This window comes from Chaetura pelagica, unplaced genomic scaffold, assembly GCF_000747805.2.
Source record: "Chaetura pelagica isolate M959 unplaced genomic scaffold, ChaPel_1.0 scaffold91, whole genome shotgun sequence".
In the NCBI taxonomy this organism is placed as follows: domain Eukaryota; kingdom Metazoa; phylum Chordata; class Aves; order Apodiformes; family Apodidae; genus Chaetura; species Chaetura pelagica.
Window position 1 is genome coordinate 756,573 of NW_009952042.1, and position 26,235 is coordinate 782,807.

The 26,235-nt window shown below is 46.5% G+C and overlaps 1 protein-coding gene across 1 annotated transcript in view; it reads right to left on the bottom strand.

Moving 5' to 3' along the window:
- Positions 1-26,235, bottom strand: part of DCC (DCC netrin 1 receptor) — a gene marked incomplete at its 5' end in the record, with an annotated part of 160,854 nt that overhangs the window by 49,450 nt on the left and 85,169 nt on the right. The window contains 3 exons of the mRNA XM_010002791.1: positions 10,431-10,625; positions 15,239-15,349; positions 18,280-18,421. Of these exons, the coding sequence (XP_010001093.1) occupies positions 10,431-10,625; positions 15,239-15,349; positions 18,280-18,421 (448 nt within the window). The remainder of the gene's footprint in view (positions 1-10,430; positions 10,626-15,238; positions 15,350-18,279; positions 18,422-26,235) is intronic.

Consider the following 26,235-nt stretch of genomic DNA (forward strand, 5'->3'; position numbering starts at 1 on the left):
CCAAGAGAATGAGAAAGTGAGAAAGCATGAATATTATCATGGGGCACTGTTGCTTTTTGAACTGGGTTGTGTATTAATAACACTCCCAGGGTGGTTCCAGGGCTCTCTTTTAGTAAAATGCCACTAGAGTGGTTCAAACCAGGGCAGCTTTTCAGCAGGATCCTACTAATAAGGGCAGGAGTTAATGCAACAGAAGGGTCATTAGTGCTCCTGGCAGAAACAACATGAAGAAACAGGGGTTTTTAGAGACAACAATCCCAGTGCACTTGCAAGGATTCAGTGGTCAAGCCTGAATTTCTCTCCACTTATGCCCATTCGTGAGAGTGAGGAACACAAACCTATTAAGAATGATGTTATCATTTGTATTTGCTCTTCTAGGGCAGGAGAAGGAGAAACCTAAATGCTCTTTTTTTTTTTTTTTTTTTTTCTGGCAAAAGAAAGCTTTTCTTGCCTTGGAAGCAGCTGAGTGGAGAATGCAGCTTTAATTAGAGCCAAGAATCAACATGTCAGGGTTGGTGTGGAGCAGGCTCTGGAAATGAAGGGTTCTGCAGGTCAACTTATAAATAAATTAAAAGAAAATACAGTAAGTTCAGGCTGAGCATGAACAAAATCCCTTTCTTCTCCCAGCAGAGCTTGTCACTAGACAAGAAATAATCGACACAGAGCAACTCATTCCAGAGACCAGAGATATTTTCCTCCTGAAGGGGTTAACACTGTGACATCTCTACAGCCATTAAATGAGGTCTCTTGGCAGGAAATTAATTTTCATGCATAATTTCATCTCCTCTTTAAGCAGCAAATGTGAAATAAATGCTACACCACTAGATGTAAATTCCAACCCAAGGAAAGCTCCTCACCTTATAAACTGCAGTGTTGGAAATAGGGTAGCACAGTTGGGCTGATTTTCTAGACCAGCTCCTTTGTCCCTCAAACCAAACCTCATCCTCAAGTCCTCTTCTCATTCCCATCTTCCCAGTGACCTGCTAGGAGGGAGCTGCAAAGTGCTCCCCAGGATGGAACAGAAACTGAGATGGGATCTCCTGATCATCATGGACACTTTGCTCATCCCATCATCCTGCTCAGAGCTACTTAAAAACATCTGAAGTGCTTCTCATGACATGTAGCCAAGAAAATGGCAATAAAGAGAAATGATCTGTGCAATAATCTTCTCCCAATGCTTTGGTCAGTGCTTTTCCTCATCCTAAACCAAAAGTGAAGCAGGAGTTCATGGAGATCTCACCCCTTGGTGACCCAGAGCTCCCTTCCAAGCTGGCCCTGCTTGAACCAAGACTTGGAACATACCAGTTGAGAGATCTTGTCCAACCTAAGTCATTCTGTGATGATTAATACCTGCTCACTTAAAAATGATGAGAGCAGGAACCTGGTTTTGATGCTGAGCTGAGGAGGCAGTTCTAAGTCAGCTGCTGGCACAGGATCTCCTGTCATCCCTGTTGTCCTCACTGGTTGCTTCACCAAAAGCTTCCTGGCTCCTCTTTGTTAGCAATCACAGAATCATCCAATCATTTTGGTTGGAAAAGACCTTTAAGATCATCCAGCCCAACCACTGATCCTGCCAAGGCCAGCCCTGCCCCATGTCCCTCAGCACCACATCTCCAGGGCTTGGAAACCCCTCCAGGGATGGGGACTCCATCACCACCCTGGGCAGCCCTTTTGGTCAAGCAGACCTGGGGACCTCCAGACCACAGGGTAATTCAGGGTGGCAACAACCCCACCAGGAGCAGGTGGAGGTGAGACAGGAGCATCACTTCCATAGGGGATGTCACCAAGCCAAGAACAACCCAAGGACACCTGCAAAGGCCTCTAGAGACATTAACCAGATGCAAGAGCTTCTCCAGGGCATGGTACCCAAACCCTCTGCTGATTGGCATCAGGATCTACACAGCTTCTACTAACACTGCCCACAAACTGGCATTTTCAGTTGCTCAGGTGAAACATGGAGAAGCAGCTGGGTCACCAGACAGAGAAAACTGCCCAGAAGAACAAAACCAACTGTTGATTAAGGCAGCAGAAACCTGAAAGTTTTGGCCTGGGGAAAAAAAAAAAACCCACCCAAGTGTTCAAGTCCTCTTTGGAAAACCACATTTCTTCTCAGAGTGAACATACAGAAGAGCTGAAATGTGGCTTCATGTCTGCAGCACATCACCAACTCCTCAAGAAAAGGTGGACAAGTCCCTGCTTTTTGTTGCTCTTCAGTCCCTGTGACATTCACTTCACTTCTTTTTTAAGTCCTTCTGTCCCTGCCTACGAGCTCTTTGAAGTCTTTTCCCATGTTTGTGTATTCACCAGACAATGAAATCCTCATCTCACCTCGACCCTCTGGGCAATCCTGGAGCACATCAAATCAAGATATGCTAATCTGCAGCCATGCTTCAAATATTTCCTTTATTTCCTTGGAAATTGTCCCCTAGGAGGCCGTTCTGCTCCTCTGCTGCACAGAGATGTGAAGGACCAGGCACTGCAGGGGGTCCTACCCATCTCCATTTCAAACAAATCCAACCTACCCTCTCATTTTGAACCCCATCCAACTTGTGACAAGAGTTGAGGGCACATCTGAGCTCTTTGGGTGAGGAACTGGGACTTGGGTCCAAATCTTTGCTTCAGTGGCAACATCTGGGACTTGGCCTCACTCTGCTCCACTGGGACCTTCAGCAAGGACCTCCTTGTCTTCACATTGGCAGCAGCCTTGTCAGAACATCTCTTAGCAAATCCTCCTGAGGAGTCAACACAGACCTACCCTGGATGGTGCCTTGGGCTGAGCACACAGGGCAGGACATGACCCTGCAGGGAACCTGTCCAGGTCATCGAAACACGTTGCTGCAGCTGCACAACAACCACATCCCTCACTCTTCTGGGGGTGCCTGGGTACTTACAGCTACTCAGGCTAATTGGGGAAACATTTAACTCCTAAAACACTAAGGAAAGGGCTTAATGGGGCACAGGGAATTTATAGCATGAAGCTGGTAAGTGCTTTTCTTTTAATGCAGTGCAGGAGACAAACAGCAAATCCATATTTACGGCTGGTTTTAAGATGTCATCTCATCATATATTATGCCTGCTTTGCTTTCTCTGGTAAGAATTGCATTTTAACCAAGTGAGCAGGGAGGTGTTGGGGTTTTTTTTTATTATTATTTATTTTCAGCCAAGCCTGCAGTTTGAACAGGCTCAGAAATAGGTCTGGTCTCCTGTGGAGATGTGAACCTTTCCACCTCCCGTGGTGCATTGCAAGCTCAGTGCACGTCGGGTCGCTGAGGAGGAACAACAACAACAACAGCAACACAATCCCTCTGAGGACCACGTACGTTTGTTACTGATGTTCCAAAAGGCTGCCCAAGCCTGGAGAAGGAGGGGAGCAGACAATGGAGTGGAAGGCATATGGACAAATGAATAAAAAATGAAGAGCTGGGACTGGAGGTGCTTCCTGGCTCGGAGGAAACACCAATAACCTGCCGGCGAGGTCAGCGTGAGGTTCCTTCAGGGACTTGGGCACAAAAACAACACTGCAATTTGTACCATGAAGAGAGCTTGATGTTTTCCTTTGGAAAAAAAAAAAAAAAAAGGAGTCTTTCATCCAAGGAAAGGTGGAGTGAGAGGAGCTGGGTCACTTGGCTGCTCTGACCTTGGCATCTGTGACTGGGAGAGCAGTGACACCCCGGAAAGCAAAGCTGAATGTTTGATCTGTCCTGAAAACTAAGCCTTGCAGCAAAGCTTCCTTTGTGTTGTTGCTTCAGGTTTGGTTTTCTTTCTTTTTCAGCTGATGAATGAATATTAAAAAAAACCCAACAATCCCAGAACACCAGGTTGGAAGAGACCTCAAGGATCATCTGGGCCAACCTTCCTCGGCCATCTGTGTGATTCCTGTTATTTGGGATGAAAAGTTCCTTCTGCTCTGTAACAAAAGGGGAATATTCAGCTCTTCCCTCTGTTGTCAAGAGAACCTGAACATTTTGTCAGGGAAGCCTGTTCAGCTTTTTTTGTTTCACAGCTGGAGAACTGAGGCATAAACAGACTAAAGTGCTGTAAGGCAAGTCAGCCAGAGTGGTTTCCAAGTCGAGTTCTACGCACAGGGAGAAGGCTAAAATTCACTTGAACTCAAAATCCACACAATATCTGGTTTGGGGGAGTTATGCAAGAGCTTTTCCTAATATAAAGGATGCACAACTCCTAAAGTGACCCTTGATATAGGAGCAGTTTCTCCATATCCTGTAAGAAAGCAAAGTCAGGGAGAGAAGGGCCAGAAAATCATCCCGTGAAGTGTTTGCAGAAATAGTAACATTCTGGAAATAACAGGCAGTTTTCAAAGGCAAGAAAGCAAATGAACAGTCCCCTGATTCTCCAAGTGCCTTTACTTGTTAGAGTTGGGCTTTAATGTGATGGAGGAGGGAAACAGAGAGATGCACAACGTTTAACATGTGGTTTGTTTGATTCTCCCTGCTCCGTTTTGTATTAAAAACGCAAAGGGAAGAAAACAACCACAAACTACATTAGAAAAGCTGCTTCTGTTCCCTTTCATGTCTTTGTAATAATCCACAACTGTCATCTGCATAGATTAAAGGCAACAAAGAACCTTCTTCCTCTCTCTGTGCAATGAAACAAAATGCTTTTTTGGCCTTGTTGATGTGCAAGGGTCAAATTGAATCGGATCCGCAGTTCGGATGGAGGAGAATTTGTCCAACTCTTTTTATTCCTGCCAGTGTGCTTGTTAAAACATAAATGCAGATTTAAAAGCTTTCACTCCGTTTCTTGTCACTTCTGAGGATTGATTTAAGTTTTTTTTTTTAAGTTTTCATTCCTTGAGTGACACGGGGATCTGTCAAGTTTGACACCTGTGCCATCCAAACCGCACCAGGGAATCAGCCGAACGTTTGCACCAAGGTGTGCAGAGCGAAAAAACACCCACCCTGGCTGCCAATCTCTCCCCCTGTGCCACATGGAACCTCTTCTACTGGTCCCTATAAACCAGGGGAGCCCCCTCCAACACCAGCAAATGACATACCAGGGTGAGTTGTTAATACGTTCTTATTATTCATACAGCAGCTCTAATTCTCCAAACTACCAATTAAGCAGGAATTGCTCAAGTCCATTAGGTTTCCTCTTTGGGTCTTCACATTTTCAGCTGTGTGGAGCTTCAGGCTTGAGGGGAGGAGAGGGAGTCACTTTGAAAAGTCTTTGCTGGGTTGTTGGGGTTTTTTTGGCTGCATATTATGCACTTGGCTTTCATTGCTGGGCCAGGAGGATGAAAGGTTCAAGTTCAAAAGAGACGTGAAAATAATATTTCAAGGGGTGAACTCCAGCTTCCCAATCAGGCTCTTTCCAGAGGGTGCATCCCAATTCCTGCACACTCAGGGAGGTGACTGGAGCTTTTTCTAAGGTAACTGCACTGAAAAACTCTTCCTAAAATCAGGCTTTGCTCTTCTGTGCTCACGGAGAGAAGGGATGGGCCCTGAAGAAGAAAGTCCAGAGTTCTCTAAGACTGTGGGATTTGGTGCAGCTTTCCCATCTTTAGTTTTTGAATGGTCTGAATAGATGTCAAATACTCCTTTTTATACACATTTTTCTCATGGAAAGTCTTCAGGCATTTTGCAGATGGAAGCATTATTGTGGCTGCCAGTGGAATTACATTTCCTGATCAGTTCCTTTTTCCAAGACATGATTTACAAACAAGGTTCTAGGATCTCCAACAAGTTCTATGCACATGGTTACAGCCAGTGTGGTGGTTCAGATCTTTTGGAGTTTAGGTTTGCAGAGCTGGTTAATGGACATCTCCTTGGCATATTTCTTGCCTGTTCTTTGAAGCTTTTACTTCATGAAGAAGCTTTAAAATAAAGCTCAGTGAGTCCAGTCTGTTCATGACAACATTTAATGCCTTCTGAGTTGGATCAACAAAGAACTTGTTCCTTCTTAGGAGTAAAAGATCTGAATTAGCATCTGGGAATTTTTCAGTCTTGTTAAAACTCCCATTAATCAGCCAATAACCTTGTTATTTATAATCCCAAGCAAAGAATTCAAAAATAAGAGAGAAGGGAGAGAGAGGAGGGGATAGAAGAGAGGGGAGAGAGAGTGGAAAGGGAGAGGGAGAAGGAAAGGGAGAAGAAGAAGGAAATGGAGAAGAAGAAGGAAAGGGAGAGGGAGAAAACCATTAAGTGGGTCTCCATATTCATTTGAGAGTCAGTCAAGCATTGAGTTCTCTGCCACAGAAAAGATGGACCAAAAGGAGGGGAGATGCTGGCTCCTGAAACTTCTGAGACTGACATGGAGTATCTTTCATCCACTGCAGAAAGGAAATACAACCAATTCTTCCCTGCCAAAGCTGAAAGCTTTGGATACCCTGCTATTCTTCAGCACCTGGGGAGGGTGTCTCCAAGGCAATATGCCCACTGTAATTCAATCCAGAGCAGAAGCATTACCCCTCTCCTGTTGTAGTCAAGATGATCATCACACAGAAGAAAGATCTCCATCACCATTATCAAAGAGCAAGTGCTTTTCTTCAGGTATTTGAAGTGATTTTAGTCAATAGCTGAAGTGCTCCAGACAAGTGCTCTAAGAGCTTGGGCACAATCTGAGTCAACCATGAAACAAGTTTTGCTTCAAGGAAGGAATCCATTAAGTCCCCTGAACTGGGATGTAAAGCTGCCAGCTGACTCCTGCCTGCTGCTCTTCCACTCCTGTTGCCAAGAGGGATGGAGCTAAAAAGCAGGTCACTCCACAAGTGTGTAGGTAAGTCCATCATTCCCCTTTGGGAGATCCACTTCAGGAGCTTGTCCATCTCTTCCAAGCCTTGTACCTTCAAGCAGAGTTCTGAAAGTACTGAGGATTATGAAAGTGAAGTGTCTATCAGGGTTTCTAAAGAGACTTCCATACCTGACTCCCACCCAAACCCAGTAAGTTCCACTCAGGAAGGATTCTGAGTCCATCATTAAGAGCACACTGAAGTTATAAAGACCTCTGGAGTTTCATCAGCTAATCCTAGTGTCTAGCAATGCCCACCATGGTGAAGTTACCATTATGGACCATCCACTGTGGGCAACATGGAGAAAGAGTCAGATGATCAAGCTGTTGAATGGGCTGAACTTTCCTTGCTGGTGTCTTTTCCTGTTTGAACAGGGGGGACAAACTGATTAGCAGGGCCTGCAGAGGGAGGACAAGGGGTTGATGGGTTTAAACTGAAAGAGCAGAGGTTTAGACCAGATATTAGAAAGACATTTTTTACACTGAGGGTGGTGAGACCTTGACCCAGGTTGCCCAGAGAGGTGGGAGATGCCCCATCTCTGGAAACATCCCAGCTCAGGTTGGACAGGGCTCTGAGCAACCTGCTCCAGGTGCAGATGTCCCTGCTCACTGCAGGGGGTTGGACTGGGTGGCCTTGAAAGGCCCCTTCCCACCCAAACCAGTCTGTGATTCTATGATTGATGGACTAGAGAAGTAACATGGGCTGATAGGGCTCAAATTCTGGTGACTCAGTTACAACACCTAAAGCTGGATAAAACAGTCAGAGCTAAACAGCAGTTCCATTTCATCACCAAGGTTTGACCACCCACATATCAAGACCACAAGTGAAGCTACCAGCTTCTCCACAACCTGCCTACAGAGAAGACCTACAGTCCTGGGCTTAAATCCACATCCACCAAGCAGGAGTTGCTCCAGCAACCCTGTCACACACCTACAGCAGGAACCACCAGGCAAAGGAGGATGACAAGGGCAGGAATGTCCAGGGGAATGTAGCTGGAAGAGAATAAAGCCAGTGAGCCAGTCTGGGGGCTGTGAGCCTCCCCTCTCAACACCTACATCCATCCCTCTTCTCCCCCTCTCAACTGGGAGGCTTTTGCAAAGATGTCCAGGAGGTGCTTTTGTGCAGGTGGGAACCCAGGGAGAAGAAAATTGTCCCAAGGAAATAAAAAATCAGGCATATCTGGACATACACACACACACACACGTGGTGTCTGAGTGTTTCACAGCCCTGTCCAACCCAACTTGGCACTAGTTTCACCAAAGAAGTTCCTCACCATCCTTTCTCTCAGGACTCCAGCTTATAGAAGTCAAATATTGCCTGACAAGGACCTGGATGATCAGGCTTTCACATTGAAGATCAAGTATATCCCTCATGCAGAGGTTTCACAGGAGCTTTTCCAACAGGTGGGATGAGCCCACATAACATCTAGGAAGTGTTTTTTCCCCCCTCATTCCTGCCAGCAGCAATTTTTGATTCATAACTACAATGAAAACAGCATTTTTATTAGGAAAATCATTCAGCCTCACCATTTAGTGCCATTTCCTTGCAATGGTTTCTAATTAAGTGGGTAAATAATGTAGGAAGTGTTGGCTTGGCAACTGTTCTAATTTTTTAAAAGCTTTCTCTGGGCCCTTGGTCACATCCCTCAGAGGTTCATTTCTGTGGATATTGAAATGCTGGGATTTCAGGAGTGCAATGATTCATGGAAACTGATTTGCAAAGTTGTACCTTCAGAGGAGTCATTTAAAACAGGCACCTCAGGATTTGTGACCAAAATCCTTGCAGCCTTCTCCACTTAGGGACCAGATGCATCTGGCTTGTCTGGACAATGAAGTCACACTCTTCACATGTAGAATATTTGCAATCCAACAAAAAAAAACCCCAGACAGGGAAGAGACACTTTGCATTTGAATGATTAAGAACTTCCATGAAACCTCAGCCTGCTGGAGGATGCTCAGCCAAAAAAAATCCAACCCAACTCTCCCTTTGGTGACTGAATTATTAGTAGCTAAATATTTGATATGCTCAAGAGTTTCTTGCCATTTTCTAGGTGTCTGAGTGTTACTTCTCTTAATTAAAGCATGTTAGTGGGACATCCTCCCTGACTTGCTGGACTTGCTATTTGCTTCTGCCTGCCAGCACAACCAAGATGATGGGAGAAGCCTTTTAATGCACAGAAACAGTTCTAATAGCTCAAGCACCACCAGCTTTCCCCAGATCCCACGTGTAGCTACCCTCTGAGGAGGCTTTTCTACCTGCACATGATTCTTAGTGTCTCTTCCACCTGGTGGCAGTGGCTACCAGAGGTCCTAGGAGCAAATACATCCACTGGTCAGTTAATGGACGAAGGAAACCAAGCACTGAAGCTCCACAAAACCCAAGACATTTCTCCAGTTGTTAATCAAGACTATATTCATCAGAGCTGACCACTAGGAACTCTATCCAATGGAGCTGTGTAGGGATCTTCTTCCCTTTTTTCCAAAGCCCAAACCCAGTGGTTTAAATAACTCTGTTTATATCATTTTCTTTTCTCATATTTCTGGGTCGACGGGGGTGAAAGACTCAACGAAAACTCATTAAAGATAGAAAACAACTTAAAACAGGCTTGGGAAAATTGAAATTGGGAGAATTTTGTAACTAAAAAAAGAAAATAGGTTGTATTTAACCCTGACCATCAGTTATTAGACTATTAGGAAAAGCTTTTCATCTTTATATTCCACAGAATTTCCTCCCGCAGTCCGGGCAGATTTTGCACAGTAACATCCCACTTGCACAAAACAACCCCATCTGTCTTTTTCTGCAGGACCCACCAAATGTTTGGGAGTGTTTACGTGGGCCTTTTTGCCATCATAAAATATACACCTGGACGTAGTGAAGCTGTTGGATGAAATAACAGTAAAACCAGTTTCTTCTGCTCCCCTGGTCGAGGGGACCGTAAAAATGTCGGCTGATGCGGCTTGATGTGAAATACTGATTTGAAAGAAAAGCTTCTCCAGATCTCAGAGAGTTTTGGTCCAGCAGAATTGAGATCACTAGCCCAGGTGTGCACCCCTAAAGCACCAAGATAACAAACCTTCCTGTAATATCTGCTCATTCCCAGAACACTAAGCAGAAATCTTCTCATTTTTCCCTGGAATAAAAGCGCTAAAGAAGAAACGGCGAAGAAACCAGTTCAACTTTGTTAGGCTTCTTTTAAACTGCTTCCCAGTGCTAGGAGAAGGGTCGGTCACCACTGGAAGGATCCAGGTCCCTGTGTACCATGCTGAGAATTTAGATGAGCTGTGACAGAGGCTAGGCCATGAATAATGAATAACCACCTCTCTCTCGGCACCGCTTGGACAGACGCAAAATAGGAACTTTGCCGTGGTCATTAAATTCAAACATAGGAAGGATCAGCCCAAGGAATAACACCTCTGGGTTCAGCTCTCTGCACATGTGGGAGTCAGTATTAGGACTTAGTAAAATCCATTGAATAAAATAAGCATTTGATAATAAAAACCAACACCCTGACATCTTGAGAGTGTCCAGAGACCAAACGTACAACGGAACGTAGAAGCATCCTGAGAAAGCACCACAGCAAGGGAGCACCAGCCTGAAAAGAAGCCTCCAAAAAGAGCCTCAGCTCAGAGGAACCTTTTTTTTTGGGGGGGGGGAAGTGAAATGAGGGAGAGCAATCACCTACCCAGGTTTTCAATGGAGTAGTAACGTTGTTTGCTGTCCACCCTCACGGTCTCGGCGTAGGGGCTGCCCACGCCGTAGCCGATGATGTAGCCACGGACCACGATGTTGGGGTTCAGAGGGGGAGTCCAACTCATGACAATGCTTGTTGTCAAGGGCCTGACGTGGAGGGAGCTTGGCTGGTCAGGAACCTGAGATTCTGGGATTCAAAGGGACAAAAGAGAGAAGAGTAGCAAATTAATGTTCGCCTCGAGGTTTGAGCCGAGGTGAGAAGATGGACACAAAAAGCACCAAGAGTCACATGCAATTTCATTGGAGCTACATCCTTCCCTTCCAAGACCCTCATCCTCTATTAAACAGAACATCTCCTGCTCCTTTCCATCTGTAGCATGAAGGTACAAGAGAGATTTCAACTCAAATTCCTGACCCCCAAAAAGAATTTGCAGTGGGACGACTCTTCTCTCCCCCACCCTATTTACAGGCCCAGCAGGATCCTGACAACTGACTGCAGGAGCTTGGTGCTCACAGATTATTTAAGGACAAGGTTTCCTTTTGGCAGCAACACACCAGTAGATTCTGGCAACCAGCTGTCTCCTTCCTATGAAATCAAGAAGTGCATTTTCCCTCCTGGGTGGGCATCTCTTGCTTCGAAGCTGCTTCAAATAACCCACCAACACTTCCAAAATGAATTCATCCAATGAGGCCTTTGATTTACAGGCATTGCCAGGTAAAATTCAAGGGGTAATGAATCACTGCGAGTCTATTTGCCTTCTAGAAGCCTAATTTTATTATCAAGGTTGGGTGAGAAAATGCCTTTTGTTGGAGTTTACCCCATAACTATCATATCACAAGTCTCTTCAGAGGAGCTGCACAGTAGCTTGTCTTTTTGAGAGCAGAAAGAGACAAGTCACTATTTTTTCCCCCCAATAAAAAGGCTTGCAATATAACAGATGACAGCTTATAGGCAAGGCACCAAGGACAGGCTAGAAAAAAACACTCCTCAGATAAACTGGTGTAAACCCCAACAAAAGCCACTTTGCAGTTGTGAAGCATTCCCACTGTAAACCTTGGAAAAGGTAATAAAAAGAAGGATCAACCCTTTTCTACAACCAGAGCCATCCTGGTGTCCTTGGCATTTTTATGTGCCTTCAGATGAGCTCTGATGAACCCATTCCAGTCCTTGGAAAACCTGTGGCACCTTCAGGGATGTCTGAGGAGTCCATTACCAGTCTGAAACACTTTAGAAGTCCTTTTGCATTCGACTCCTTACAATTGCAAACCATGGCTCTTGCTTAAAGGTCGAGGGAAATTCACTGAAAAAGTCACTACTCATAAGGGAAAAAAACAGAGAAGAAGAAACAGTTTGCACCAGTAGTGCCACTGCACGTCAGGTTAAGTTGCCATTTCCCCCCCCTCCTCTCCCAGCCTTTGCTTTAATGCAGCAGGAAAAGTTCCTGGGGCAGCTCGTCCTCACCAGCTCTGCTTGCAAACCAACCAGCAGAAGCATTTCTGACCAGCCCCAGAGAGACAAGAACAATTCCATGCCTTGAAATGAGAAGCTGGAGAAGGCAGCAATCCCTCCAAAACTTCCCCAGAGGAGCAATTCCCAGGCAGCAAAGGAAATCAGAGCATCCAGAGGCCTTCCCATGATCATTTTGACCTCTGACATGCACAGGCTTTTCAGCTGCAGCCCAGACACCTTGAGGCAGCTGCTTAGGTTAAAACTGCTTTATTCAAACATTTCACCCATGCTTCAGATCAAGCTATTCAAATGGGTGATTGGTGCCTTTCAGAAAGCAAAAGGCAGCTTCACTTCTTGCACCCTTCCTGTGAATTAAGTCCCTAGAATGAAGCAACATTTTTCAACTACTTATTATCACCTATAGAATGAATCTCTGAACTCTTTTATAACAACATTTCATCAACACAGAGCTGGGTTTTTTTATTGAACAGTCTTTTCCTTCAGCTTTCTGTATAAAGCCATTTTAATCATGTCTTCATTAGCTTTACTTTTAAACATTTTCTGGGAAAAAAACCCCCACTTCTCTTAATTCTGACCCAGCTCCAAATTTTACACCCTGTGCCATGTGTTTCACAACCCAAAATACAAAGTTAAATGCCATAATCAATGATTTTCTCTCCTTAAATCAAGCATTTGTGGTTCTAATGACAATGAACCATGCTTGCAACAGCAAGGAATTCTGCCCAACTTATCACACAGCCAAATATCTAAACCCATCAGGTCTCCAGGAAAAGGCCCATCCAGCCCTTGCAGGGCTCTGCTGATTTTCAGTGGCCCAGCACTTGGATATCCAGGAGCAAAACTCCTCCTGACCTCATATTCTTGCTTTGTCAGGCCACTTCTTTGCAATTTAGCCCAGTAAGTTTCCTTTTGTATCTCCTGGACACATGATGTCAGGACAACTTCTGAGAAGCCACCTCGAGATCCCGTTCTCCTACATGAAGTGCCCAAGAAGTTCTTCATCCTTATTCCCAAAGGAGCCCAATTTTTAGTCCCCCTTTTAATGGCACCAAGAGTTTCTCACTTGCTCTCACGTTGGGAAGTCTTGGGGTATTTGTAAGCACGTGGTGTGGTCAGAACCATGAGCTGTGGGTTTCAACCAGCCCCATGGACCAGCAGGAGGACAACTCCTCATGAGATCTGCTGATGAAACCAGATTTCCCAGGGCTGCACTTCTTACTCTTTATTTGTGGAAAATTAGGTCCCCAAAACATGGCAGCTGAAGTTCTGTGTCACTGTGTGGTGTGACATCTCCTCCTGGGATGCCCCATCTGCTCACACAGTCCTCCAGGTCTTTCACTGTGTTTCTACATGATGGTTCAAGCACCTGCATCTTCCATCCAGGGAACTGTGTGCTTGGTGCTACTTCAAGGCCCCTAATTCCACTGTCAAGCTTGAAAAATGCAGCCCACTTGGGTCACTCCAGCAATTTTCTTAGCCACTCAAAGATGTACAACAAAGTCAGGAGAGATTTTACTCAGCCCATCTTCTTCCCCAGTCACTTCCCAGTATAAATGACAAGATGACAGCGTCGAGCTTGTCGTGCTCTTCAAGCACTAATTTAGAGCTGGAGCTGAACTGTATCACCATCTACATGGATAACACCTTCCACCTGTTCCATGCAGCAAGCAGAAACCCACCACCCTCAACCCATTTTTGGGGAGGAAACCTTTGCAAAGTTGATGGGAGATTCCCTTGCTCGAGCTACTTAAAACAACCCCCCTGGGGAAAGCACCGCTTTCAAGTCCTACTTGTATTTCTGTTTTGTCTTCTTAAAGCACTGCATTTGAGGCTTAAAATAAATATTTGAAACCTCCCCAGCTGTCAGGAAAGGCAGGGGAGCTTTCTAGGGAACCTTGAAGAAGCAGCTCTGTTTGGATTTCTAATCACTCCAACAAAACACACTAATTAAAATCAATCTCCGACGGGAGCTGGCGCCGCTCGCCAGGATACGCTTCATCTTTGTGTTGCTGATGCCAACCAGGCTTACAGGGAACACAAGAGAAACTGTTTCCACCATCCACCAGGGTCATTCATCACTCCTGCAAATGCAAATGCATGGAAATGCAACACACGACCAAAATGGCTTGGCTGGGATGAATTAACACGCACCTACTTCCATCCCGCGTCTCCTGTGACTGCTCCACTGGCACCTTTGAGTGCACCCGTGGATTTGGGCAGCAGAACTTGAGAGGAATGGCTTGGGCACTGAAAAGCAAAGCTCTGCAGGGAAAACTCAGCTGTTTGCACCTCAACAGCTCCATTTCCAGCCAAAGCATCATTCGAAATCATGCACCACGGGATGTTGGGATCCATTAGGATAGTTGGACCACGTCTAGAAGCATCATCACCTCTTCTTTACAACCCAGGGGGCAGAAACCCCAGGTCCTGGTGCTCCCACTTTGTGGGCACTCCTGGCCTGCTGGAAAATCACATTTGGGCAGAGGGAAAGGCAGTAATTCTTCCATTTGCAAGGGCTGATTTTTGAGATCCTAAGGAAATCCGGCCAGTCAAAAGCAAAGGAAAATCAGCGCATTTAAACTGATTATTTATTTATTCTTTCATCCACTTTACCTTTGATCCTTTTTAGGTGCCTTCCTTTCTTTTAAAAAACAGAGCCATTTTCATCAGTTTCCTTTTATTTTTTTTTCTATTCATCTCCTTCCTCCTGCACACTTGCTCCTTATGGATTGTCTGTAGTTTTGCTGTGACTTCCACCTGTCAGACTCTTTGTTCCGTTTGATTTGCACTCTGTCTAATTTCTCTTTTTTTTTTTAGGCAGACTTTTTCATTACCCTCCTTTTATTCTTTTCTTACTTCAGATCTCCCAGCCTCACCCTTTCATTGCAATCTTTGGGCTTCCCTTTTGTGTCAGCATCTGCACTGCTTTAGACAGCCCACAGTTCTCAGGTATCTGCACCCCAGCATTTCACACTCATCGTTCAGCTTCATTGCCTACCTGCATTTCTATCACCTGAAAAAGAGGGTTTAGCCTATTGGAATATTTGCTCAGGGAACTGTTGGCACTGTTGGCATCGTTTTTATTGTTTCTTTGATTCAGTTTCTCACTGATGAAGTTCAGAGGGTTCCATTCTGGCAGAGAATGAGTCGGACAAAGAATTGCGGCTCCTCGGTTCGAGGTGACGACAGAGAAGCAGAACACAGGGCACGTGGGATCCAGGAGTAGAAGAAAACACCCACGATGGGTGGTGAGGCACCTCAGTGGGTGCCAAAGGCAGTGACACCCCTCAGCTAGGGGAGACAACAGCTTTGAGGAGAGATGCATTTACCATCGAGGTCGTTCTCGGGGGTTTCTGCCGTGTACCAGTCCGAGGGGGGTCCTGTCCCATTCACTGTCATGGCAGCCACCTGGAAACTGTACTGGCTTCCTTTCTCCAGTCCTGGTGAAACCAAAACCAAACCAACAACAACAAAAAACAAACATAAACCAAAAAAAAAAAAAAAGGAAAAAAAAAAAAAAAAGATGAAAAAAAGATCAAATTCATGACAAAACCTGAGTCTGCAACAGCCTCTGGGTGAAATGAATGTTCTGGTCGTGGTGCCTTGGATTTGCCATATTGAAGGGAGAATATGGAAAGGCATATATAGAATCCCAGACTGGTTTGGGTTGTGGAAGGGACCTTAAGGATCCTCTAGTTCCAACCCCCTGCATGGGCAGGGACACCTCCCACCAGCCCAGGCTGCTCCAAGCCCCATCCAACCTGCCCTTCAACACTGCCAGGGATGGGGCAGCCACAGCTTCTCTGGGCAACCTGGGCCAGGCTCTCACCCCCCTCACACCAAAGAATTTCCTCCTCATGTCTCACCTCAGTCCACCCTCTTCCAATTTTAATCCTTCCCCCTCATCCCATCCCTCCCTGCCCTTGTCCCAAGCCCCTCCCCAGCTTTCCTGGAGCCCCTTCAGGCACTGGAAGCTGCTCTAAGGTCTCCCTGGAGCCTTCTCTTCTCCAGGCTGAACCCCCCAACTCCCCCAGCCTGGCTCCAGAGCAGAGCTGCTCCAGCCCTCCCAGCATCTCTGTGGCCTCCTCTGGACTCTCTCCAGCAGCTCCATGTCCTTCCTGTGCTGGGGACCCCAGCCCTGGCCCCAGCCCTGCAGGGGGGTCTCAGCAGAGCAGAGCAGAGGGGACAATCCCCTCCCTGGTCCTGCTGATTCAAAAACTAACCAAGGGCTGCACCAGTCCAGGACTGTTTTGGGTCACAATTCCCATCCGTTGTTTTCATGCATCAAAAATCAATGGAAGCCCAAGTAGCAGGAAATTGAAGAATTGTTTTACATAACTGAGCCATTCATTGCACACCCAACAACACAAGCTCAGTGCTTTTAACATGCAAGGAACTGCTGGTTCAGTCCCCTCAGGCATTAAATTTGCAGGCTAGAAAACCAAGTTAGTGACTGGAACTGTTGTGCTTCCCAGTGCTCCTGATGAACTTCAGAGCAAACAGTTCAGGCAAAAAAACCCCCAACAAACCACTAAAACAACCAAAGAAACCCAATAAAAAGTCTTACTCATATCATAAAATCAGCATGAATTCAGAAACATGATGTTTTCCTCTCTGGCTCAAGCCATCAGAAAACAAGAACCTTCCTGAATGTGCCACAATATCTCCCTGAGGTGGGGATATCAGTTCATCTTTTTCCTCCACCTACACTGACCACAGGTAAAAAAACTGCCCCATCTCATTGCAAACCTGTCTGGAGATGGACACTCCTCATTAAAAAGAGCAGTTGAACATGACATGGAAACCTACTCCAAAATGGACTGTTTAAAAACCTGCAGTCTTAACTCTCAGCTCCTTTTGCTCTTGCAGATGTTGTTATCCTGTAAAGCCCCTGCCTGCCAAATCAGTTGGCAGCAAAGCTCTGCAGTGCCTGCAGGTTCATATTTCAAGTGTCCATGTAGAAGAGCCACAAAGCTCCAGCCATCACCATGGGCACATGGGGAAAGGAATAATGAGGGCTGGATGTTGCCTCCTTGATTTCTAAAACATGTCGTGCCAAGAGATGTGGAACAAAACAAGCCCCAGTACAGGTACAGGTTGGGTGGAGAAGGGATGAAGAGCAGCCCTGAGGAGAAGGACTTGGGGGTGTTGGAGAGAGGCCAGAGAAGGGTCATGAAGATGCTGGGAGGGCTGGAGCAGCTCCGCTCTGGAGCCAGGCTGGGAGAGGTGGGGTGTTCAGCCTGGAGAAGAGAAGGCTCCAGGGAGACCTTAGAGCAGCTTCCAGTGCCTGAAGGGGCTCCAGGGAAGCTGGGGAGGGACTTGGGACAAGGGCAGGGAGGGATGGGATGAGAGGGATGGATGAAAACTGGAAGAGGGGACAGTGAGGGGAGACATGAGGAGGGAATTCTTTGGTGTGAGGGTAGTGTGAGCCTGGCCCAGGTTGCCCAGAGAAGCTGGGGCTGCCCCATCCCTGGCAGCGTTGAAGGGCAGGTTGGATGGGGCTTGGAGCAGCCTGGGCTGGTGGGAGGGGTCCCTGCCCATGCAGGGGGGTTGGATCTAAATAGTCTGGAAGGTCCCTTCCAACCCAAACCATTCTGTGACTCTATGAGATGACCAAGTTGAGATTTCAGCATTTAAGATCTTCCTCCTAATCACATTTTACCTTTGCCTTTCTTTCAATTTGAAAGAAAATGCTGCTTTTCCTTCCAAAAGTGAAAGCAACAGGCTTTATTCTAAAATATGCCATTCAGAACCACTTCTGATTCTCACCAATTACCAAGTGAAAGCAAACACAGAGCAGGTCATTTGAGGTGAAATCGTGGTGAGACTGAATTCAGGGGCAAAACTTTGACCAACTTGGCTTTTCTCCCTGGGTGTTTTGCTGCTTTCTCACTTCTGTCTTGGGCAAGAGCCAAGGGGAAGTTCCTTTTCACCCACCACCACTCCCTGTTTCCCTCCCATTACTCATCTGGCTCCACTCATCCCAATTTGAGTTTCACTGTGGTCGACTGTTGCACTTTTTAATTCTCCAAGGAGACATTTTCCACTGACCATCTTGGACAAGAACATTAGGGAAACTGGTCTTTTTTGCACCCGGGACCACCTGAGGTTTGAGAAACTGGACATCAAAAAAAAAATGCACCTTCCAATTCATGAATGCTAAAATCCAAATATTAAAGCAGGAAGGAAAGAAAAAACAGGTCTGAAAAGGAAACCAAACCCCAACACAAACCCCACCTGCTTTTGTACACCACAATAAATGCCTCCTGCCAGCCCAGGAATCAATGTACCCTGGAAGTGCAAGTCTATTTTATTCCCCAAGCATTTCATTCATCAAAACCTTGCCAGGCTGTACCACACAAACACTGACCTGTGAACAAGTACCAGAGGTTGTTGGGCTCCAGTGTTTCAATCTCCCCCCTGCGGGTGGTTTTTCTGTGTCGGATTTTATAGCCTGTAATAAATCCATTTTGAGTACCTGGTGGTGGAGGCAACCAGCTCACTTTGATGCTCTGGAAAAGAAGAGAGATTATTGTTGACTTGATTTTTTTTTGGTTGCTCTCTTTTTTTTTTGGCAAGTAAAGCACATAAAATGAACTGGGGGGGAAGGGAATAAAAAAGAAGGTACATTTTTTCATAGCAACGTCCATTCAAACTCAGTTGGTGCTTGGAGAAGAAGAACAAATCACATCTAAAAAAGATATTTTTCAGGCATTTTTCATTCCAACAGACATGAGGACACCCCCACTAGTGGCAACACCAGCTCTGGGGTTGAGCAGCCACTGAAACACCTTTAGTTTTTCAGCCCAAAGTGCCCAAGTTGCCTCTTTTTGCCTCGAGGACACAAACACTCACCTGAGCAGCTCTGACACATCTGGGCCATTTTCATCCCACAGATGTTCCTGCACCCTCTGTTCCATCCAACCTCTTGGGAATGGACTGATTGCTGAGCCCAACACCTGAAGGCATTTCCTCCAGCCCATCCCCACCTGAGACCAAGCCCTGTTTTTTGGCCCCAGATGTTCCTTGCTAGGTTGGCTGAGGGACCTTATCTCAACCTCACAGCCCAGACTGACCCCCCTCCCTCCCTGCTGGCTCCTGACACAGCCAGGCCCCCATCTCTGCCACCTCTCTCCTTGCAGAAAGGTCTGCAGGAGTTTTTCTCACCACAATACAGAAGCCAGTCCATGGACTTGCCCATCCCCACCACTTTCTCTTGGCCCTTTCCCCCCCTGCCCATGGCAGAGGGTGCACAGCAGGTTTGGGCCACTCTGCAGTGACCATTTTTCTTCTCATTTCCCAGCCAACCCCAACACTCAGCAGGGCTTTTACCTCCACATCAGCAGCAAGACCTCCATCCTGAGGTCACCCTCCAGCCAGGGCCCAGCAGCAGGGACACAGGCTCTTTCTGCATCCCCCTCTATTTAACCACAGGCATTTTTCATTGCTTTTTTACATCTCCCAGCTCTCTCAGGATTTTAACAATCAGCTGGTACTTCTGTTTCCCTTGGTTCCTCACCCTCCACCTTCTGCAGGAGCCCAGCACCCCAGCACCAGCCCCCCAGCCACCACCCCTCTCCATCCTTTGCTCCCTATCACATCAGCTTCTTATCACCAAAGGATCTTTCTCCTTACATTGCAGCAGCTTCATTTCTTCAGGAGCCTTTTGTGAAGGATCTTATCAGAAAGCTTTAGGAAAGCCAAGCCACCCATATCAACCAGATCTCCTCCCCCACGTGCTCAAGGATGCCTTCAAAGGGCTTCAACAGGCACGTGAGGCCAGACTTCCCTCCACAAAAGCTGTATTGATCCCCCCACCTCATCATCTCATGTTCATCCCTGTGTCTATTCACCCTGTTCTTACAGTCCCCATCAATTTGCCCAGCAAAACCACCAGGTTTACTGGCCTCGACTGATAACAACACTGATACTCTACATCAACATTTCCCTGCTGCAACAACCTGGGGCCCAGCTGTTCCTTCCAAGCCTCTAATCCTTCCAGAGCTTTTACTGGTAGAAAATACTCAGGGTATTAAAGGTATTAAGGGTTTCCCATCAAGCAGGGCCTCCCAATTGCATCTATTTCCTCGCTCTTACGGCACCGTGTGACTGGCTTGTTAGACAAAGAGAAAACCCAACCCCATCACAGTGGATAGTTTTGGACCAAATACAATTTATTACCATTACTGCCTTGCTTAGCCCCTACATAAATAGCTGCATATCAAATTCATCCTTGCTATAGAAAAAAAAAGAACCCACCCACCCATTTTGCACGTGTGCTGCCCCCGGGGCTTGATTGTTACAATCAATTCTCCATCCCCAAAATCAATACTGCAGGTTTTCCTGGCTGAGTGAAATGATGCTGAGGGGTTTGGCAGCAGGGCAGAACAAATCCCATCTTTGTCAGACCCGGGAGTGATTGTTTTCCAACCAGTTTGGCTCACTTTGCATATTGAAATTGCTTCCCTGTAAAAGGTTCACGGGCGAACGCAAACACGCCCAGAGTGGCTTTAAAACATACTCCTGTTGACAGCTCTGGGGACCCCTCCAGGTAACTTACTGGTTGATACTGGAGCACTCCCAGCTCCCCCAGCATCTGCACAGCACTAGAGTCAAGCTCTCACCATAGGGGACTTCACAGCCTGTTCTTATTCCAGCCCAGCCACCAGGAGAAGACACTTTGCCTGCCCCGTTTCCCAGGGAGAGGAGCAAGCAGAGGACTTGGGTGTTTTCTCAGAGAAGGGGAGGAAAGAACAACTCCATCTTTCCCAAGAGCAACCAGGAAGACTCTTCTGAAACACCACCTGTGCCCATCCTGCAGCACTGACCTGAACACAGGATGGAAGAGTGAAAAGAGGAACCCATGAAGTTATCTACCCTTGAGTCTTGGAGCAGAAGGGATGAGGTTTGGACCCATTTTTTTTTTGCCAAGAAGTGCTGATCTTTTGTGACCCTCATTGACTGACTCTCCAGCACATCCAGCCTTGTTCCCACCACCCTGCAGGGAAGGGACATTCCTTCTACAACCAAGGTCTAAGCTGCAAATGAATCTACAAACACATGTGGGGCCCATTGGGAGGTGCTTTGGATACAAGTCATTTTGAAGTCCCTAATCATGGTGCTTCCTAAAATCACCTCCTTTTTTTGCCCCAAGGGAAGAAAAGGAGAAAAAAAATGGGAGGATTATTAAGGTATGAAGACCTTTTCAGCCAATATTATCTTCTCAGGGTATTTCTCTTCTCAACTACATCTCCAAACAGCTCAAGTTGCATGAAAAACACTTAATAATTAAACCATTTGGCCACCAATCCTGGGGAAAATGAAAAAGGGAGGGGGGAAAAAAACAAAAATGGAAGTGATAACATTGATACACTGGGGAAAAAAAACTTGAAAGGATAAAAATGCCTTTGGGTGCTTTCATCAAGTGGAAGAGAAGAGAGGATGGAGCACCACCCAAGACAAGGCTTAGAAGAGTCAGGTTTTAAAGTAATTTATGGCACTTGTAGATCTTTCACTAGACAATTCAAACTAACTTCTACTCATCTCATAAGGACATTTGAAAAGAAACACTCTGGGAGTACCTAAGAGACCCCATCCCCTTGAAATGCTCTTTTGAAGAGCATCATCTTCATGAGAACGTTGCAAGCTTTGACTTCTCCACCAAAACTGGGCTAGAAAGTTGTCAGTAAGAGGGAAAGTCTGGAAAACAAAACCCCACCTGTATTCCCAGAGCTGCAGTGATGCATTTATTTTCATTTTGAGCCATTCTCATTGCCCAGAGAGGTGGTAGATGCCCCATCCCTTGCAACATCCAAGGTCAGTTTGGATGGAGTTTTGAGCCACCTCACCTAGCTGGAGATGCTCAGTGGAGGGGGATGGACTAGATGGCCTTGAAATGTCCCTTCCCACCCAGGCCATGCTGAGATTCCATCATTGTGTCCATGATACAGTTACTCACAGTTCATGTTCACCCTCAGCTCCTTCTCCTTCCACTGGGGATGCTCTAGTTTTGAGTCACTGGTGTGTGTGGAATCATGAAACCCTGGAGGACCAACCAGCCAATGGCCAGAGGTCCCAGCAGGAGCTCCCTGGCCAGGCAGGAGCCCTGTCCCTGCTCAGTGCCTGCTGTCCTGCAGCCACCATTGCCTTGTAGGCCATTTGCCAACCCCAGAAGCAGAGGGGCAGAAGAACCAACTCTGGAGAGCTCCTTGTCCACACTCAGGCTCCTCAAACCATTCCCCAACTGGCAAAACCCCTCCTGAGCCAGCACACCTGAGTTTTTCTGCCAGCCAGGCAAGGAAAGCTTGAGTTTCCCTTCCTTCCATCACCACACCTGCTGGATACTGCAAATTTGTCACAGATAGAGTCCAGAAAACCAACTGGAACTTCCCAGGTCCAGGGATCAAGGCATCTATGAATATTTCAATCAAGTTTTCAATTTAAAAAGGCACTTAATTGGTTAGCACTTAGCAGCACCTGCACTTGGAAAAAAACTGAGACTGATGCTGCCTCAGAACCTCCTGATGAAGAGTTTCTAAAGCCAAAGGCACCAGAATTCCCAAGTCATTAGGCTCTCAGGATTGAGATGGAAAATCAGCATCTCCAGGATGCTGAAAACAAACCCATCCCATGGGAAATGAGGTGCACAAATGCACCCTTAGGATGCTGTGCTGATAGCAGGAGCTGCCCAGAGCTGCCTCCAAGGCAGGGGACTCCCTCTTATAGCCTGTAATGAAATAATGTGTCTTTAAACCTGTTTTTTTTGAATATGCTCCTGCAGCAGTAAAGCTGGAAAGGTGACACAGGAAGGCAAAAAGTCTCTCTGCTTCTCCAGATGGGCAGTTAACCTGGAGAGCATCTCCTTGGGCCTCTCCTAGGCACAAAGGTAGTTCACAAGGAGAAATTGAAAGCAAAAAAAAAGACACTATTTTGGGGATCTGTAGAGTAGAATTGAGTTTCCAAAGAGAAAGGAACCATCTGGTGAGCTGGAGCAGCTCCCTGAGCCCAGGCATTGAGGGGAAGGATTTGGACAAGAACAAACAGCTGGCAAGACAGAAATTCTATACATGGGTGTAAAGCTTTTGTTGAATTGCTCCAGGATGGAAGATGATGCTGAATAACCCCATTCAAAAGGCCAAGGCAATGAGATGGTACTGACACATCTGTGGAAGGAAGGGGGAAACCTGCCAGATGTTGCCAGGGTTGGCAATTTGTGTCTCTGAGGAGGAACATCCTGGAGGGCATATTTGACAGGCAGGGCTCCAGCTGATTTCTTATCCAGGTGATTTCAGTTGCTCATCCTCCCTCCTCTCCATGACCAGCTCCTCTGCTTAATGAAATAACAAACTAGTTGGTGTTTCCCCTTCCTTGACAACAACCACCATGAAAGGCAGAGGAATGAGAGATGTGTTAGGGATGCTGGAATGGAAAGATCTGAATCAGTCAGCTGGTTCCACCAGTACTGGAGTCACTTCACATGTGCAGCAGGATCACAGAAGCTTCCTCCTCCTGTAGAACTTGCTACATGCCAAGCACCAACACTCTCCTTGAAGAACATTCCCATTTCCAAATGGTTTCTGGGAAGACAGGAGCTACTTCTCCTCAATTTCCCTCCAAACCAAGATTCCCATTTGTTTTAAAGCTCAAGGTCTTCATGGTGACCACCATCTAGCTCTTGGGAGACAGGTAACATCACCATGGCTTAGGGCTAGAAATCTTGCTCCAGGGCTGAGGGCTAGTTGAGCATGGGTTAACTGAAACATGGTTGGTCTGCAAGTATGACTAGTAGTCAATTATCTGACTCCATAACTAGTGGGCAGGGCTTGTTGGGCTCTCCTGAAAGGCCAGTGGGCTGCACACCAGATGTCCCCGTGAGCAGGGATGGCTTTCAAGGTTACTCCTGGAGGCTGAAAGAACCCTTGTCAGGTCAGATACTTGGTTAGTGAACTGGGAATACAAACTGAAAGTCACAGCTGTGCAATAGAAATAATTAACTGCATAAATATAACCCCTTAGACACAAACCATTGACCAAGTCAGGGACTAGGATTGGATCCAGCCACACCCAGACTCCTCTCTGAGAAGTTCAGAAAGCAAGAGGGTCCTTTCTGAACCTCCTGACTCAACAGGAGGTTCTCCTAACCCTCTGCAATTCATCAGCATAAATAATTGACCAAGTCTGGGACTAAGTTTGGATCCAGCCACACTCAGGAGGGGTTCAAAAAGCAAGGAGGTCCTTTCTGAACCTCATGACTCAACAGGAGGGTCTCTCCTCCCTGAGCACTGAGTAACCAAGTGCAGCCTGCCACTGCATCTTGCTAAACCACTGCCACATCTTCTACTGAACTTCATGAACTCACCAGTTCATCAAGTGTATCTTGTTGCTTCCCTCTTGGGAGTGAAGAGCATCTCTCAGTCACACAACCATCACACTTGGAGAAGACCTGTAGGATCACTGAGTCCAACTGCCCAACTCTGCTCCTGACAGAGGAAAAAAACCCTCTCAAGCAAGGCAGGTGGGGATGGGCAGGGACACCATCCATGCACCACTGAGCTCCTTCCCTTTCTTTTCTGTCTGCAACAAGAAGCCCACCCTGTGAAACACCTCCTGAGGTTTGGCTGACAGGACTTGCCTTCTCAACACCCCAGAGCTGCCTGTTTTTTCTCTGCACCCTGTGGAAAACTGGCACCTTGAAGTCCTCCTGAGCTTGGTCACACCCGTTTGGTCACAGGAATAAGGTGCTTTTCCTTTTGATGACACAACTACAGCAACCACCACTAAGTTTGGGGCTGAACGTTGATAAAACAGGGCTTTGTCCAGCTGGGTTTGAATGATCACACAGCATGTGAAGCTCATGACTAGGAGAAGACCTGAGATGTGATGCAGCCTGACCTTGTCTCCAGTTAAGTCCCTGGGAGTAGATGAAATGAAATGAGCAGGGCAGGTCCTGGCCCTGCTCTGAAGTTAGTTATCAAACAAGTGGCCAGGTCCTGGTGACTGGTTATCACCTTAGCATTTTGAAACCTCCCCACTGCTTCATTCCTCCTCATTTTGGTCCCCAACCCTGATCTCATCCATCAGTTCTGATTCAACCTGCTCTGTGCTTTGCTTTTCAGCTCTCCAAGTCAAACACTGAAATACCAGGGTAGTTCAGGTAGAAATGTTGCATTAAATACCTCTAGACCCAGCCAGCTGGGAAAACTCAGCATCTTTAAGAATTATTTCTGCTTTTCTCTCTGCATTTCTCTGTTTAATTGTCTGCCTTGAACATTTCAAGTGCTGGAGGTCCCTGTCATTATCAGAGGACCCAGATTGGCTGAATGGGGTGCAGGGTCAAGCACCTTCCAGCAAAATACCTACAAATACAAAGAAAAGGGGCACAACAAGTCCCTCTCAGCCTCTACCACCACCACCCAGCAGAGCATGGCTCCATAAACTCTTCCACCACATCCCATCAAGATCAGAGTGGATCTTCAGGCCTTCTTTTTTAAATAAATGTGCTGGGTTGGTTTTATTGTTGTTTGTCAAGTATTTCCTCTTCACCACATCACTTGATTTGCAAGAGGCACATGATTGACTTGGGTACCATCCAGCAGACAAAGAGGGAAGATTTCACTTCACACCACCATCTCACATCCCTAATTGGCCTTGGCTTTCCAGGAAGAAGAAAGCAACTATTAGGAAATCAGGAGCCTTTGTTGCCTGCTGCTTGTGGCAAAAAGAACTGCAGCCACTTCCCAGTGGGAGTAAATGACACCAGATGGCAACTCTTAGAAATCCCAGCCTGTCATGAGGATGTCACAAAGAAGTGTTTTGGTCCTGGCTCTGGCTGATGGGAAAACAAGCCATGCAGTGAAGGTAAACAGGCAAAATCAAATCTTATTCCAGCACCCCCTCCTGCAAATTTCACTCCAGAGCACAGCTCAGTCCAGTCTTGCCAGGCAGGTGGAGTCATTCATGCCCTACAGAGGACCCAACAGAGATGCCCCAAGAGGAGGCAACATTTGGGCTTCATCTAGGGCTTCCCAGACACAGATTTCAGCAGAGTTCATGGTCTCATCCACTGGCCAAACCAACTCAGGTCCCAATTCTAAAAACCTGGAGCTGGATTTCACCTCCTGGCTGCTCAGAAATGCTTTGGGGTAGGAGCAAAAGCTTCACTTCACAGATGTGAAGGCCCAGAGGATGGCCCAGACTGATGAAGCTTTTGCCCAAGGCTGGTCATTCTGGTGAAACAGCTTGATCTTTTTTTAAATAGCTTTCACCTTCAGGGGTCCCTTCCAACCCCTATGATCTCCTATGAATACTACTAATAGCATTTGTTTCC